The following is a 14,304-nucleotide window of genomic DNA, read 5'->3' as shown; positions in this document are numbered from 1 at the left end:
ATTTCAAGTAGTTAAGTTTTGTCGGAGAGTAAAGTGAGGTGGAGTGGCAGGAAAGGAGATTTTACTGGTAGATGAAGTACCTGTAGGCTGTACATTAGAGTTTACAGTTTGTCCTGTATGTCAGAGGTTTTTAAAACTTCATATATATTTATAATCACCTGAAGAGATTTTTAAACATTCAGAGGTCCAGGCCAGGCTCTCATGAATGCTAGATTGGGGTTGTGGCTGTATATTGAATATCTGTATATTGAACAAACCCCTCCCTGTCCCCAGATGAAGTTGCAGAACTGGTGCTCTAGGTCACTGGTACTGATCTCAAAAGTGAGGTAGGTGCTGGCACTTTGGATGGGTAGGACAACCTATTAAAATGTGTGTGTAGTAGTAGTAGTAGTAGTAGTGGTGGTGGTGGTAGTAGTAGTAGTAGTAGTAGTAGTAGTAGTAGTAGTAGTAAAATTTATGTTTGTTTACTTTTTAATATTTTTTGTGTTTGTTTATTATATGTATAATATTCTAGTATGTTAATCACTCTTCTACTTTAGAAGTACATATACATATATGAGGGATGTACTCATAATTTTTTTCCTGATCAAGAAATTTGGAGCCCAAAGCTGTAGACATTGAAAAGCAGGAATTTTGTGCAGAGGAATTCAAGTTAGATTTTAGCATTGAAGATATCAGTGAGGAGAAAAGATGAGGGGTCTTAGAAGGGTTTTTATCACCTTCTGGCTTTCTTACTTTTGATTTGAAATCTTGAAATCGTGGAGGTTATAAAATAATTGTGGCCATGAAACTCTTTTGAGAATTTCTCAAAATTGGCCAGGGTATTTACCAATAGATTATCTCTAGGGGCAACCAGTTTTTGCCTGAATACTTTGAATAAAAGAGAGATAAATGAGCTGTCTCAAGGTGAAATGTTTTACATTTAGTGGGCTGCAGTCTGTAGAATATATGTGTTATATCTAGTACCATAATTTGGCCAGTGTGGTTTTACATAAAATGTATTTGATGACACAACATTGTAAAATGACTATAACTCAATAAAAATATATAAAAATAAAATGTATTTGATTTCATTGCTCATTGTAGTTTTATGGAGTCATCATGGAGGAGGATTGTTTCCCTCAAGAAATATGTTAAAAGTGCACACAGATGAACAAATCCTCAGACATAGGGGTAATAATTGTTTCAGTAAATACTTTATAGTGTTTTTTTTGACTCTTTTTTTTTTTTCCCAGGCAAAGAAGTTCCTAAACTTTTGAGTATTGAGCTCTCTTTAATTTAAAACCTTTCTAGTCCAGAATTCTCTTTCGTTGTATATACTTTGATAAATTACTTAAGGGCAAAGTCAGTATGAATTTAATAATAGATTTAAATGATTTGGTATTTTCCTGATTGAAGTAGCATCTGTGAACATTTGACAGAATGTTTATGTGTGTTGAGGGTTTGTTTAGCCTTTTTGTTTGCTTGGTACTGTTAAGGATTCAGACAGATTAATACCTTGTCAGGAGGAAACTACTGATTTAGCATAGTGGCAACTTTTGTAGTGTCATCCTCCTTCAGTTAGAATGAAATAAGTACCTTTTCCTTTGCTTCAGTAAATTGCTTAGAGCTCACTAATGAAAAGCTCAATGTATGGAGGAGAGGTAGATTTATTTTCCTTAAGCTTTGGTTCATTGACTTAGACACAGCAACCATCTACAAACTTAAATCTGTTCTCAAAGTTTACCATCTGTATTGAAACCTGACTCCCTCTTGGCTTTTTCCCTTTTTATACTAATGATAGGGCTTTTTTTTTTTTTTTTTTTTTGGCTTTAGCAATTATTGAAGATTATTGAGATAGCTCTTTTAAACTTTTCTGTGTGTTGGGGGAGGGTATAGCACAGTGGTAGAGTGCGTGCTTAGCATGCAACAGGTCCTGGGGTCAATCCCCAGTACCTCCATTACAATAAACAAACAAACCTAATTTCCTTCCTCTTACCAAAAATAAATAAATAAATAAACTTTTCTATGTGAATTGTATCCGTATTTTGTCAGAAGAATTTTGGGCAAAATTGGCTTTTCTGTTTCCTATTCAGTTTGAGGGTAGAATATTTCACATGAAAATGAGAATTTATTTTGGTAGAGGCTACTCTGACCATAGTTTGTTTTACTTGTAAAATGATGAAAGTTTATTGGTATATTGCAGACCTACTCTTAAACCATTACAGTATTTTGTAAAATTATTTGCTTTGAAAAGAGTTTCATCTGGTGTCTAAAATTCATGTCTTCCAGTGCTTTATTCTGTTTTTTTTTTTTTTTTAAGTTATGCTGTCTGGAAAATGTAGTAATTTCTGGATGTGATAGATAGCATAGAAAAGCCAAACAGGATTGGTTTGTGTGAGATATGGTTAAAAGAAATTTTTTATTTTCCTTTTTTGGATTGAAAAGTTTACTTTATAATAAAATGACTTAATATTCAATAGTTAATCTATTAAAATGATGTTACGCCTTTATTTGTATGATTTTTTATTTTAATTTTTTTTAGCTTTATTGAAGTATAATTTATATACAATCACATTCACCAATTTAAGATGTCCAGTTTAATAAGTTTTGGCAAGTGTTTTAAGCATGTAATCACCACTACCACAATCATGACAGAGAACATATCCATCACCCCTAAAAGTTCTCAGTGCTTTTTAATTTTCTCATCAGTGAAATGGATATAATGAAGGTATCTACTTCCATAGGATTGTTGTAAGGATTAAATGAATTAATACATTTAACGCCCCTAAAATAGTTCCTGGCGTACTGCAGTATCTCAGTTAATGCTATCCTGATATTATCCATAGTATTGATATTGGTGTTCTACCCTTAAAAAAAAACCCTCACTACTAATTTTATTAGCTGTCTAAAAGTTAAAGATTCTTTGCTATTAAGAAAGGTATGCTTGTTACTATCATATATGTATATGTAACCATATGTATATGAATGGAGTGCAAAAGTATTTTGAGACTGAAGCATTGTGTTGTACACTAGAAATTGACACAACATTGTAAACTGACTATACTTCAATAAAAAAATTTTTTTAAGTTAACAGCTGGAAAAAAAAGTATTTTGAGCTTTAGCAGAACTCAGGTTGATAGCTAGTATGTAAAGGTACACCTTCCTGAATATACCTATTACCCAGCTTAATTGGTGTTTAATTCCATTATTTTTTATTACTCTTGTCTCATGGTAAAGTATGTGATAAAAAATTCTTGATGATTTTTTATTTGTTGTAAATACCACCATGGTAGGCCAGTGTCATTTGTATTTTAAATGACTTTGTTGTTTTGATTTGTAATAGAATTGTGCTTTTAGAAATTCTTTCATTCTTTTTTTTTTTTTTTTAGGGTCTAAACATTGTATTCTTTTGGGTCAAGTCTTATTTATTAACTGTTTTCTTGGCGTTTTTTTCATTCTATCTGTTAAGACATATCATCAGATCTCTGGGACATTTTTCAGTGGTACCTGCTGCTATTTTCTTTTCCATTTGTCTTTTCTTTAAAAATTGGATATAGGAGTTCAGATGTTGTGTTAGTTTTCCAGGGCTTCCATGACAAATTATACCAAATGGGGTGACTCTAGAACAAGAGACAAGTCACAGGTCAAGAGGCCAGAAGTCTAAAGTCAAGATGTGGGCAGGGTGATGTCACCTCTGAAGGTTCTAGAGGAGAATTCTTGTGTTTTCCATCTTGGTGGCTCCTGGCATTTCTTGTCTTGTGACATCGTAACTCCAGTTTCTGCCTCTGTCTTCACATGACTTTCTTCTTCTTTGTGCATCTCAGTGTGTCCTGTCCCCCTCTTCAGAGGACACCAATCATTGGGTTAAGGACTCCTCTAAATCAAGGTGATTTCATCTAGAGATCCTTAACTAATTACATATGCAAATTACCTGTTTCCAAATAAGGTCACATTCTGAGGTTTTAGGTGGACATGGGTTTTGGGGGGACACTATTCAAACCTACTACACACATAAAGAGAATGTTTATGTAATTTAAGCTCTGAAGAGGGGCAAGAAACAGGACTAAATGACAAAAACAACTTTGCGTTTTGTGGAAATGTTTTTTTAGGGCCGCTCTCTAGTCTGAATGCCTTTAACAGTGTCTCAAGTGAATAATCGTTGGCTGCTAGGGCTTGGTGAGGGCACGTTTAGTACCTTTTAGCAAGCTATGAATAAATGACCTCCTAAAATATAAGTCTCCATGGTCAGTTTAGTGATAAAATGTGAGATTCTGTGGTACTTTAAATTGTCAGAATTTATGTAGAGTGATGGTACAGTATAATGACAAAGAGCAAGGACTTCAGGAGTTACACTCTCTGGATTCAAATACTGTTTCTGACCCTTATTGGCTTAATGGACTGTGGGTAAATTGGTGAGCCTCTATGCAATGTCTCATAAAAATAAATGTTAAAATAATAATACCCTATCAATACATGTGAAGTGCATAGAAATATCTGGGACATAATAATTGCTTATTAAGTTTTAACTGCTGCTGTTTTCATCATCGTCATTGATGCCCCTTTTCAGGAGAAAGACACATCACCTGAAAGATACATCCTTTTGTTTTTCTAGTAGTAAGGATGAGTTTGTACTGATGAATTCATGGATTCCTACCCGGCGTTGCCTTAGGAAAGATGTGCTTTTCAGATTGTCTAGTTAGTGGTTGGGAGTAGTAGAGAACACAGGACGAGATAACTGCTTCCTTGTTTCACTAACAAGTACACTAAACACTGAATAGCCATTTTAGTGATGTATAGAACTTGCTTCTGACATACTTTTCTAGTAAGTCTTCATTTATTATACATCAAGCAGATCTCCTTCTCCTTTATGTCACCAGGGTATCAACCTGACTTTTAATGTAGGTTCATTAAACATCTTATCCCTGGAGTTAACCTCTCTAAAGGATCTTATATGACTTTGAAGTTGTTTTTCAGATGAATAGACTACATGTTTTAGCAGGCATTTCAGGATGTTTTGGAAGTAATCATCTCCTTAAGATTTGTTGTGGGAATGTGGTTTTCCTTCCTTCGGTTTTTAATGTTCCTCCTGGAGGTGTATATTACTATTAAGAAGTTTTTAAAAACCCCACTGAATGATAATACTCTTCTGCTTACCGGAACCCTCTTGAGCAGAGTCCTGCAGTTTATTGAACTTATTAAAAGATTTTAATAGATTATTAGAAGTAGTAGAATGATGATGTGACCAAATATTAAACACCTTGCCAAACAGGTTTCCCCTGCTCTCCTGTCTCTTCCCAGTCTTATTTTGCTGGTCTTTTAACATTACGCAAAGAAAAGAAGGGAAACTGATTCTCTTTCTAATAATGCGTGTTTTCTCTTAGTGAAACATTAGCAGATGTATAGGTATTAATACTATTTTATATAAGGAAACCTAGGTTTAGAGACATGAAGGTTGTTCAGGGTCACATCTGCAGAATGATGGAGTTGATATTTGGATATGTACCTTTCTAGTTCTGTTAACTGCTCTTTTCCAACATGTGCTGTTGCCTCTCCAAATTAGAAAGCTCAGACAGCTATGTGCTTGCTAACAGTATTTGTTGTATTCAAAGAAAAAAGTACAGTTTCAAGAATAAAAAATAGAATAAAATGTAAAAGAATAAAGTGTAGTTCCAAGCTTAAACTCATGTCTTCCATGCTGATCTAAAAGTGCTTCCATGTTTAGTTCTGAGTATATGAGGATGGAATGGGGGGTGTGTGTGTGTGTGCTCACACGTGCGTGTGCACAGAGGAAGGATCCATTCAGGAAAAATGGATTAGAATGGTGTAACCCCTGAAGATGTGTACTGTCAAAGATTCTTCTGTGCAATTGCTTTGTTTATTTTTAGTAGAAAGAATCTTAACCAAGTTAGCCATCATAATTTGAGACCTTGTGTAAGATTTTTGCCTCTAACTAGATCACGCACAGATTTTTAGGCAGAAGAATGCTTTTCAGTATATGTACTTTCCTAAATGGGCTTCACTGCTTATTCTAGTCTCTTCTCAGTTAAAGATGTTGTGGGAAATTTAAAGAATTGTTTTTTTCTTCTAGGTTAACTGCTGAAGTACTGATCGAGTTCTGCGTTTCTTCAATGAGGAACTACAGGCTGATCTTCTGCCATAATCTCAAACAGCCATAAATGACAAAAGAATGCTTGCTCAGTGAGGGTAGCTGGTGCAGAAGCCATTTTTTAAACTTAGGTGTTTAAGTACTCAAAGGTAAGTTTTCCCAATGATAACTGTCCCTTGCTGTATACATCCATAGAGATTTCAGAGTTTATCTCCTGTTGCTGCTGTTGGATTATTAACTTGAGGTTTTGTAGTTATTAGCTGGCATCAGATGTGCTAAGGAATGGATTTTGCTTGTCTAAACTATTTAAATCTGGCATTTTGCTGCCTCTAAGTTAATTTCTAATATTTCCGTAAGTTGGGTAGATTTGTTTCCCAGGGGGTACATCTATTATACATATGGGCCTTATTTGTGCCAACTTTAGAATATTGAATTTTTTTTTTTTTTTTTTTTTTTGCTGTGTTATCTTTCTCTTGTAGTGTGAAAGGGATTATTTCTCTGGGGTAATGAAAAAAGCCCAGTTGATATAATTTTTGTTCATTATCAACTTTTGAGAAAGTTTTTCTTTCCTTTTAAAAATACTTCTTTCCCCCTGTAAAATAATAAAGGATAATTTTAGAAAATGGAATTTTCCTTGGAATTACTTGTTCTCTGATGCTTCAGAAATTGGAAACACTATTTTCTCCCACTGCTTCTTTACTGACTATAATTCCTACAAAGTTCAGACAAATAATGTATTTCTTCTCAACTAGACTGTCTGTGGAAGTTTTCTTTTAAATAATTATGAAACAGCAGGATTGATCAAAGAACATTTTCACTAAAAGTTGATGCCTAGAACTGAAAATTTTCCTTTGTTTATAAAAACATATTAAGGTGCTCTGTCATGTAGAAATAAGAAATGGTTAATGTTCTTATTAGCCTATCATTTTATAAAAAATGACTCTTGGATGAGTGCTTATGAATTGAAGGGTGAGATGAGCTTCATATAGCAGAGTCCAGAAATGGTTAAGTTTGGCTTTTTACTTGTGTCATTAATAAGTTTGGTCAGTAAAGATCTCACTGGAGCAAAATTTGCCCCTCAATTTGTCTTTGGGACATTAATGTCCTCTGCTAAGTTTAACAGTCAGTTTTGCCATTGTTTGATAAATGTGCAGACACTGAAAGAAGCATTCAGAACTAACTTTACTTGGTGGAGAAAATGCTTAGATGATTGTATTGCACTTTAGTTTTAGAGCACACTATGGGCCTGATAACTGAACATATTTAATAGATGAGAACACATTCAGGTGTAAAGCCTTTTTCTTTAATGTATTTAGTCATATTGCCACCTGTTAATCATTATAGTTTTTTTTTTTTTTTCCTTTCATTTGGCAGAAAAGACAGCTTTGATTTCTGGCTGCAAAAAAGATATGAGGAAGAGCTCCTCCCCTTCCTTGAGTAACTGCAACTCCGTTCTTGCTAACAAAATATTTGGAATTCCACTTGATGAGCTGCAGCAGGGAGGACATCCAGACAATGAGGTTCCGTTCATAGTCCGCCACGTAGTGGACTATATTGAGGAACATGGTATACATTTCCTTACTTTGAGGGCTAGCCTTTGTTTTAATAAACACAACTTATCCCTTTTTGACCTTGGATTTTTTTTTAAGTATTCAGAGTCCAAAATACAGTGAGGAAAAACAATAGAAATTCTTTTTAACATTTTAGTGTATCTTTTACTTAAAGTCATATACTTACAAATGCCCAGCTTAGACCATGTTTTAGTGGGAGGGGGCGATAGGAATATTTTTAATGGATACTAGGGGGTTGGATAAAACAGAATATCCTTCAGGATAGAGAGAGTATGTTTTTAGATGTATTATTTGCAGATGTTTAGCCATCAGGGGAGCCAAGAATGGCTTTCCAAAACTATGAATATTAAGTTGATTGGAGAATGAGTATTTATGGCCAGGTATTGAAGTTGAAGCTTATTTAACTTTTGCCTTGAACTAATATAGGAGGTCTGGAGCAACAAGGACTTTTTCAAGTCAATGGAAATGCTGAGACAGTGGAGTGGCTTCGGCAGAGATACGACAGTGGAGAAGAGGTGGATTTGGTTAAGGAAGCAGATGTTCCCTCAGCTATTAGTCTTCTTAGGTTTTTCCTTCAAGAACTTCCTGAACCTGTTATCCCTGGCAGTTTGCATATTCACTTGATGCAGCTTTCTCAAGGTAACATAATCTGAATCTTATCAATCAGTCATTTAACATTAATTTCAAAGTTCTTACCTTTCAGAAATCTTGACATGTAAGCAGTAATTATAGTAATTCTGAGATTAATTTCTTAAGTTCCCATTTGGGGACAGATGTTCTTTGGGGTTGTATTGTCTAGTTAAGGGAATGGCAATTTCTTAGATTCTTGTAGTGCTATTTACTTTTTATGATTGGTAAGCCTAAGGTATAGGGTGATAAGAAGGAGAAAAGGCAGGAGACAAGACAAGGAGTAGGAGGGAAAAGAAGAAAGAAAAAAATATATATGTGTGGCAGAATGTCTGATAATAGCCAGTGGTGTTGCTGAGTGGTGATGTTACTATGTTTATCCTTGGTGTGATAGAACATCCTAGCAAAAGCTAGAAGATAGATTCATTTCTAAGTTTGGAATATACCTAAAGCTTGTTCTTAGACACCAGCCTGAAGGAATTAAAATACCATATTAGACATCAGACACTAAGCCAAATGAAGAAAAAAATTGATTTGTCTTTGTTGGGTTGGTTTTTCAGTGGTGACTAAAAGTAGGACTTAGCTGGAATGGACAAGAAAAATATAGATAGAGGTAGGCAGAAAGGTAAAAGAACCAAGATTTGAGGAAATGCTTCTGTTCCTAGAGCTAAATGACATTCTTATGTCCATAATGCAGTGACATGTTTCATTATATAGGAAAGTTTATGAAGTCAGCATGTAATACAATTGACCCTTGAACAACACAGGTTTGAACTGTGTGGGTGCACTTATATACATATGCTTTTCAGTGAATATGTACTTCTCTACGTGATCTGCAGTTGGTTGAATTCACAGGAACCACAGATATGGAGGGCCGACTGCAAAGTTTTAAAAGGGTTTTCAATGGTGTGGAGGGTCGGTGCCCCAACCCCTGTGTTGTTCAAGGGTCAGTTGTATTAAACATTTCTTGAATGTTTAAATTGTTTTTCTGGCTTTTTTGTATTATGGAATGTTTTTAATTTTTTGAATTGGGACTTGTAGAGAAATTCAGTGATGTTAAGAAATTATAACTACTTCCTTAATTGCTGTCATACTTGGACCTTTTATGTTTGTATCCTTAAGCAGTGTATAGTTAGAAGTAGGATTTCATTTTGAGAGTATTTATCCATCTTACTTTTTCTTAAATTTAAACATAGGCCTAAATTAGTGGATGCCTCTTATTTATGTATGAAGGTCAACACAAGGATATCTTATGACTCTCTTACATGTGTTCTCCTCTGTACAGCTAGATGATGGGGCTCACTTTGAACTTGCTATATTCTGGAAGGGTTAGCCTGATTGAGTTTTGTTCTTTTATTGTGCCACCTGGATCAAATAACAGATTTCAGAATGAAGTGTCATCGGTGTCACCTTTTTTCAAAGTATAACTTTATTTTTTAATCCCAACAAGTGCTACGTTTTTTTAGCTTTGAATTTCTGTATCCATCTCAGATTTCTTAGAAGTAGAATTTTTTAACATGTTTACTTTGAGTCACCTCATAAGCAGTTTGCATCATTAAATATGTAATAGAACTGATGTGTTAGAGTTCTTTGAGCCCTTTTTATGCCTTTGAGACATTCTTTTTTTATAGGGCTAGAGTTCCATTTTCCCTTGTATTAGCTGAATTGTAGACAGGTCTTTAAAGTTCCAGGAATCAGATAATATTTCAATTTTGATTGAAAATTTATGAATGAATAAGTGGAGTAAGATTTAATGATAAATCACTGCTTCTCATTGATGCTACCAATCAGAAGCTATTTTGTCAGTAGGATTGTCATTTTGATTGGTATTCATTTAAAAGTATGACAGTGTCATGCACTTTGTTATTTATGGAATTACGCTATATATCTTACTAATTAGTTTTATATCCTCATTCACTTGTGAAGGAATTTAAGGCATGAAAAAATGCTTGTGGCCCATAAGTCCTTTGGTGTCACGAGAAGTCCACCTTTCTCCTCCATTCCTCATTTACATAACCATTAGCATGTGTATGTATGCAACACCCACACCCACATATACACTCATTTCTTTAATAGCTATGCAGATAGATGTGGCAGTACTTGAGGTGATATTTGCATTTGTTATAGAATTTACTTGTTCATTCTTTAATCATTCTTTTGGGAAGCTGTCTAGGTCTTTGGACAAAGATTACACCCTCCATTTATTGTAGATAACTGTTATGTTAATATTTTAATTGACATTCACAAATACATGAGATTACTGCTTTTAAGATCATGAAGAGAGCATTTCTGCAGTTGCATTTGAGTTAGTGTTTTTTAAAAAAGTGATTTTTGTTTTCTGTGACAGCAGGATATTGTAAAGTGCCATTTCTGGTGTGGTTGATCTTTTATATACAGCAGGATTTCACCGTCTTGGCATTCCTGATATTTTGGGCTGGATAATTCTCCCTTTTTTTAACTTGTGTTTTAATAATAATACTAATTTTCATAGCTCATCATCCTTATAGCCAACTATTTTTATCCATTTCTCAATTACAGCAATTATATCATAGTTTTTGTTTTGTTTGGATTTTTTACTGTTTTTTGGTAAACAAACTTTATTCTAGGAAGAGCAACTCATTGAGAGATGAAACTTAAAATTTACATATATGTACTGTTCATTGTTTCTAAGAACAGGTTAGAGCTTTAGCTTTTTAAACTTACATAATAATCAAAGAAATAAAGCCAACCACAAAATAAGAATCAACAGAATGCAGTAATCCAATCATAAAGGACAGTCAAATGTGCTTACACATATTCAATAAATCAATTTTCTAGGTTATAAATAATAAGTAGTTCATTTGTGTCCTTCTTTTTTAGATTCCTGTAAGCGATATCATAGGGGATTTTTCTTTCTCTTTCTGGCTTACTTCACTTAGAATGATGATCTCCAGGTCCATCCAGGTTGTTGCAGATGGCATTATTTTATTCTTTTTTATGCCTGAGGAGTATTCCATTGTATATATGTGTATATATATATGACACATCTTCTTTATCCAGTTATCTGTTTGATGGACAATTGGGTTGTTTCCTTGTCTTGGCTATTGTAAATAGTGCTGCTGCTGTGAACATCAGGGTGCATGTGTCTTTTTGAATTATATTTTTCTCTGGGTATATGCCTAGGAATGGGATTGCTGGATCATATGGTAAGTCTATTTTTAGTTTTTTAAGGAACCTCCATACTGTCCTCCACAGTGGCTGTACCAATTTACATTCCCACCAGCAGTGTAGGAAGATTCCTTATTCTCCACACCCTCTCCACCATTTATCATTTGTAAACTTTTTAATGATGGCCATTCTGTCTGGTGTGAGGTGATAACTCATTGTAGTTTTGATTTGCATTTCTTTAACAATTAGTGATGTTGAGCATCTTTTCATGTGCCTTTTGGCCATCTATCTGTCGTCTTTGGAGAGATACCTATTTAGGTCTTCTGCCCATTTTTTGATTGGGTTGCTTTTTTTTTGATATTAAGCTGTATGAGCTGTTTGCGTATTTTGGAAATCAGTCCTTTGTCGGTAGCATCATTTGCAAATATTTTCTCCCATTCTGTAGTTTTTCTTTTTGTTTCTTGATGCTTTCCTTAGCTGTGCAGAAATTTTTATGTTTAATTATATCCCATTTGTTTATTTTTACTTTTATTTCCATTACTCCAGGAGCTGGTTTAAAAAATACATTGCTGTGATTTATGTCCAAGAGTGTTCTGCCTATGTTTTCCTCTAGTTTTATAGTATCTGGTCTTATATTTAAGTCTTTAATCCATTTTGAGTTTATTTTTATATGTGATGTTAGAGAATGTTCTAATTTTAGTCTTTTACAGGTAGCTGTCCAGTTTTCCCAGCATCACTTGAATAATTTTTTAATATAGGCACTGTCCTTGAATTTTAAGATATTTAGTAGGATCCTTGGCCTCTACCTACTAGATACTACTGGTATCCCCTGTCCCCAAGTTATGACAACTGTTCATTGTTAAATGTTATCAACCATTGGTTTAGGCCATGATAGTTTGTAATATTTATAAAAAATGTTACAATGCTTGAAAGAATTGCTGGGTCAGGGAAAACTTCTTTGATAGGTACATGTGTTTTTCCTGGTTATAATATAAACTAGGAAGTAGGCTGAAAAGGAAAAAAAATTTAAGCAGGTGTGTTTTATTTACACACACATAACACACACACAGAGAAATGCTTTTCTGCCTTAATTGAAGACTTCAGAAGCAGCCTGAAAGGTGTAAATATTTTTGTGTACTAGAAATGTTCACTAACAAAAATAGAGCAACATAAACAGTATCAACTAAAAATAGTTTAGCCCACAATCTTACCACCCCATCAAGTCAAGTCAAATGTTTTAGTAGTCCAACATCAGCTACTGTGTATTTATTCAGCTCTTCAACTCATTTTTATTGAAACCCGGCTTTATGCTTGGTACTGTTCTAGATTCTGGGAATGCAGAGGTGAACAAAACTGTATAAAATCTGCCATCATTGAGCTAAAGTTATAAAGAGCCTAAAAGGAGAGTTAGAAGAGAAATTGATGATAAGCAAAATAAATATGTGGGTATATTAGATAAGTGCTACATAGCTAGAGAGGACGTTATGTAGAATTTGTCAGTGCTGCTGTAGTCATCATATTGATAATACTAGTTGCTTGCATATATTTTTTGAGTTGATACATGTGATTTTTCTTAAGTGATCCTTTTCTGCTAAATTTAGATTGTTAAAAATTTCCATTAATTATAGGCACAGTAGTCTAAAAAACGTTAATCCAGGGATTGTTCTATTCTGTTATAAAAACAAAGTACCTGGACAGTTGGTAATATTATGAAATACAGAAGAATTGTTACTAGTTGCTTTTTATATTTTAGGTCAAACTCATGTGACTGTAGCCTTTCCTGTGTAACTTTTTCCTTTTCTTCTTAGACCTGTGTTATTTTGCAGAGATGGCCAATATCATGATCATAACTTTTTACCAATAATATTTTTAACAAAAATTAATTTTTCAATTAATTTTAGGAACCTAAAGAAAAATACAGACTGAAATATGATTGGATTGATTTTCACTATTGAAGCAAAAATTACTTCATTTTGAGGGTACCTCTGTGAAATCACTTCTCCTAAGTGGGACCCTCACCAGTCAGTGTGGTTGATACAGGCCTAGTTTCTGTTAATGAAAACTCACTGACATAAACACAGGGCTTAGCTTCTGGTACCTGAAAATTCACTTGGACACAGAAACCAACATCAGCTTAGAGGAGAAAAACAAATGAGAAGTGGAATTCCTTTTTATTTAGTTCTACTAATATTGCTGAAGTTAGTTGTTCTTTTTCAGAATGTTAGAAGTAGAAAGTCACTCTAACTGTTCCTTCTGTGTTTTTCCATTCATTCTGATACTGTTAGTTGGTTAAATTGCTTCTTGTCTTTGCTTACTAGTGGTTGGTGTTAACTGGTATTGGCCAGCACCTTTTGACTTTTTAGAGTTGGCACTAATTTGGAAACACAGGTATAGTCATGCAGGGGACAGTATGATGAGAATTAAAAAAAATAAATTAAGAGAATTGAGGCCAGTGAGTAATAGATGAGGAAAACATCCTCCAACGATTGAGGATTGAGTTCCTTCTCCAACTCTTCCACTCAGTCAGTGAAATGCAAAGCCCTAAGGCATTTGGCCTGTAGTAGAGGAAGTGATGAGGTTTTGAATTGTTATAGTAGAAAGGTGATGTGGGTGGAGTAATGTGAACCTGGCAAAATATCTGAGCTTTCCTTTTACTTCATTTAAAAAAAAAACCTGTGATTATGTTTTATAGATTATAATAACGAAGATGAATTTGGAAGAAAGTTGAGGTTCCTCTTGCAACAGCTTCCACCTGTAAATTACAGTTTGTTGAAGTTTCTGTGTAGATTTTTAGCCAATGTAGCATCACATCATGAAGAAATTTGGTCTGCAAACTCTTTGGCTGCTGTCTTTGGTCCAGATGTCTTCCAG

General features: G+C 34.2%; 1 protein-coding gene across 15 annotated transcripts in view; it reads left to right on the top strand.

The window, feature by feature from the left end:
• FAM13B (family with sequence similarity 13 member B) overlaps positions 1-14,304 on the top strand; it is a 100,864-nt gene that overhangs the window by 12,189 nt on the left and 74,371 nt on the right. For 14 of the 15 annotated variants that reach the window (XR_010380369.1, XR_010380370.1, XM_010981891.3 and 11 more), the window contains exons 2-5: positions 6,071-6,237; positions 7,463-7,654; positions 8,086-8,298; positions 14,126-14,303. Coding sequence is in view for 13 of the 15 variants with exons in the window: in XM_010981891.3 (XP_010980193.1) it covers positions 7,498-7,654; positions 8,086-8,298; positions 14,126-14,303 (548 nt within the window). In the remaining 2 variants the exon portion in view is untranslated. The remainder of the gene's footprint in view (positions 1-6,070; positions 6,238-7,462; positions 7,655-8,085; positions 8,299-14,125; position 14,304) is intronic. The other variant, XM_064484309.1, reaches the window with a different exon arrangement.

This window comes from Camelus dromedarius, chromosome 3 (genome assembly GCF_036321535.1).
Source record: "Camelus dromedarius isolate mCamDro1 chromosome 3, mCamDro1.pat, whole genome shotgun sequence".
Taxonomy (NCBI): domain Eukaryota; kingdom Metazoa; phylum Chordata; class Mammalia; order Artiodactyla; family Camelidae; genus Camelus; species Camelus dromedarius.
The sequence above is the reverse complement of the archived record's forward strand: the minus strand, read 5'-3'. Positions and strand labels throughout refer to the sequence as shown.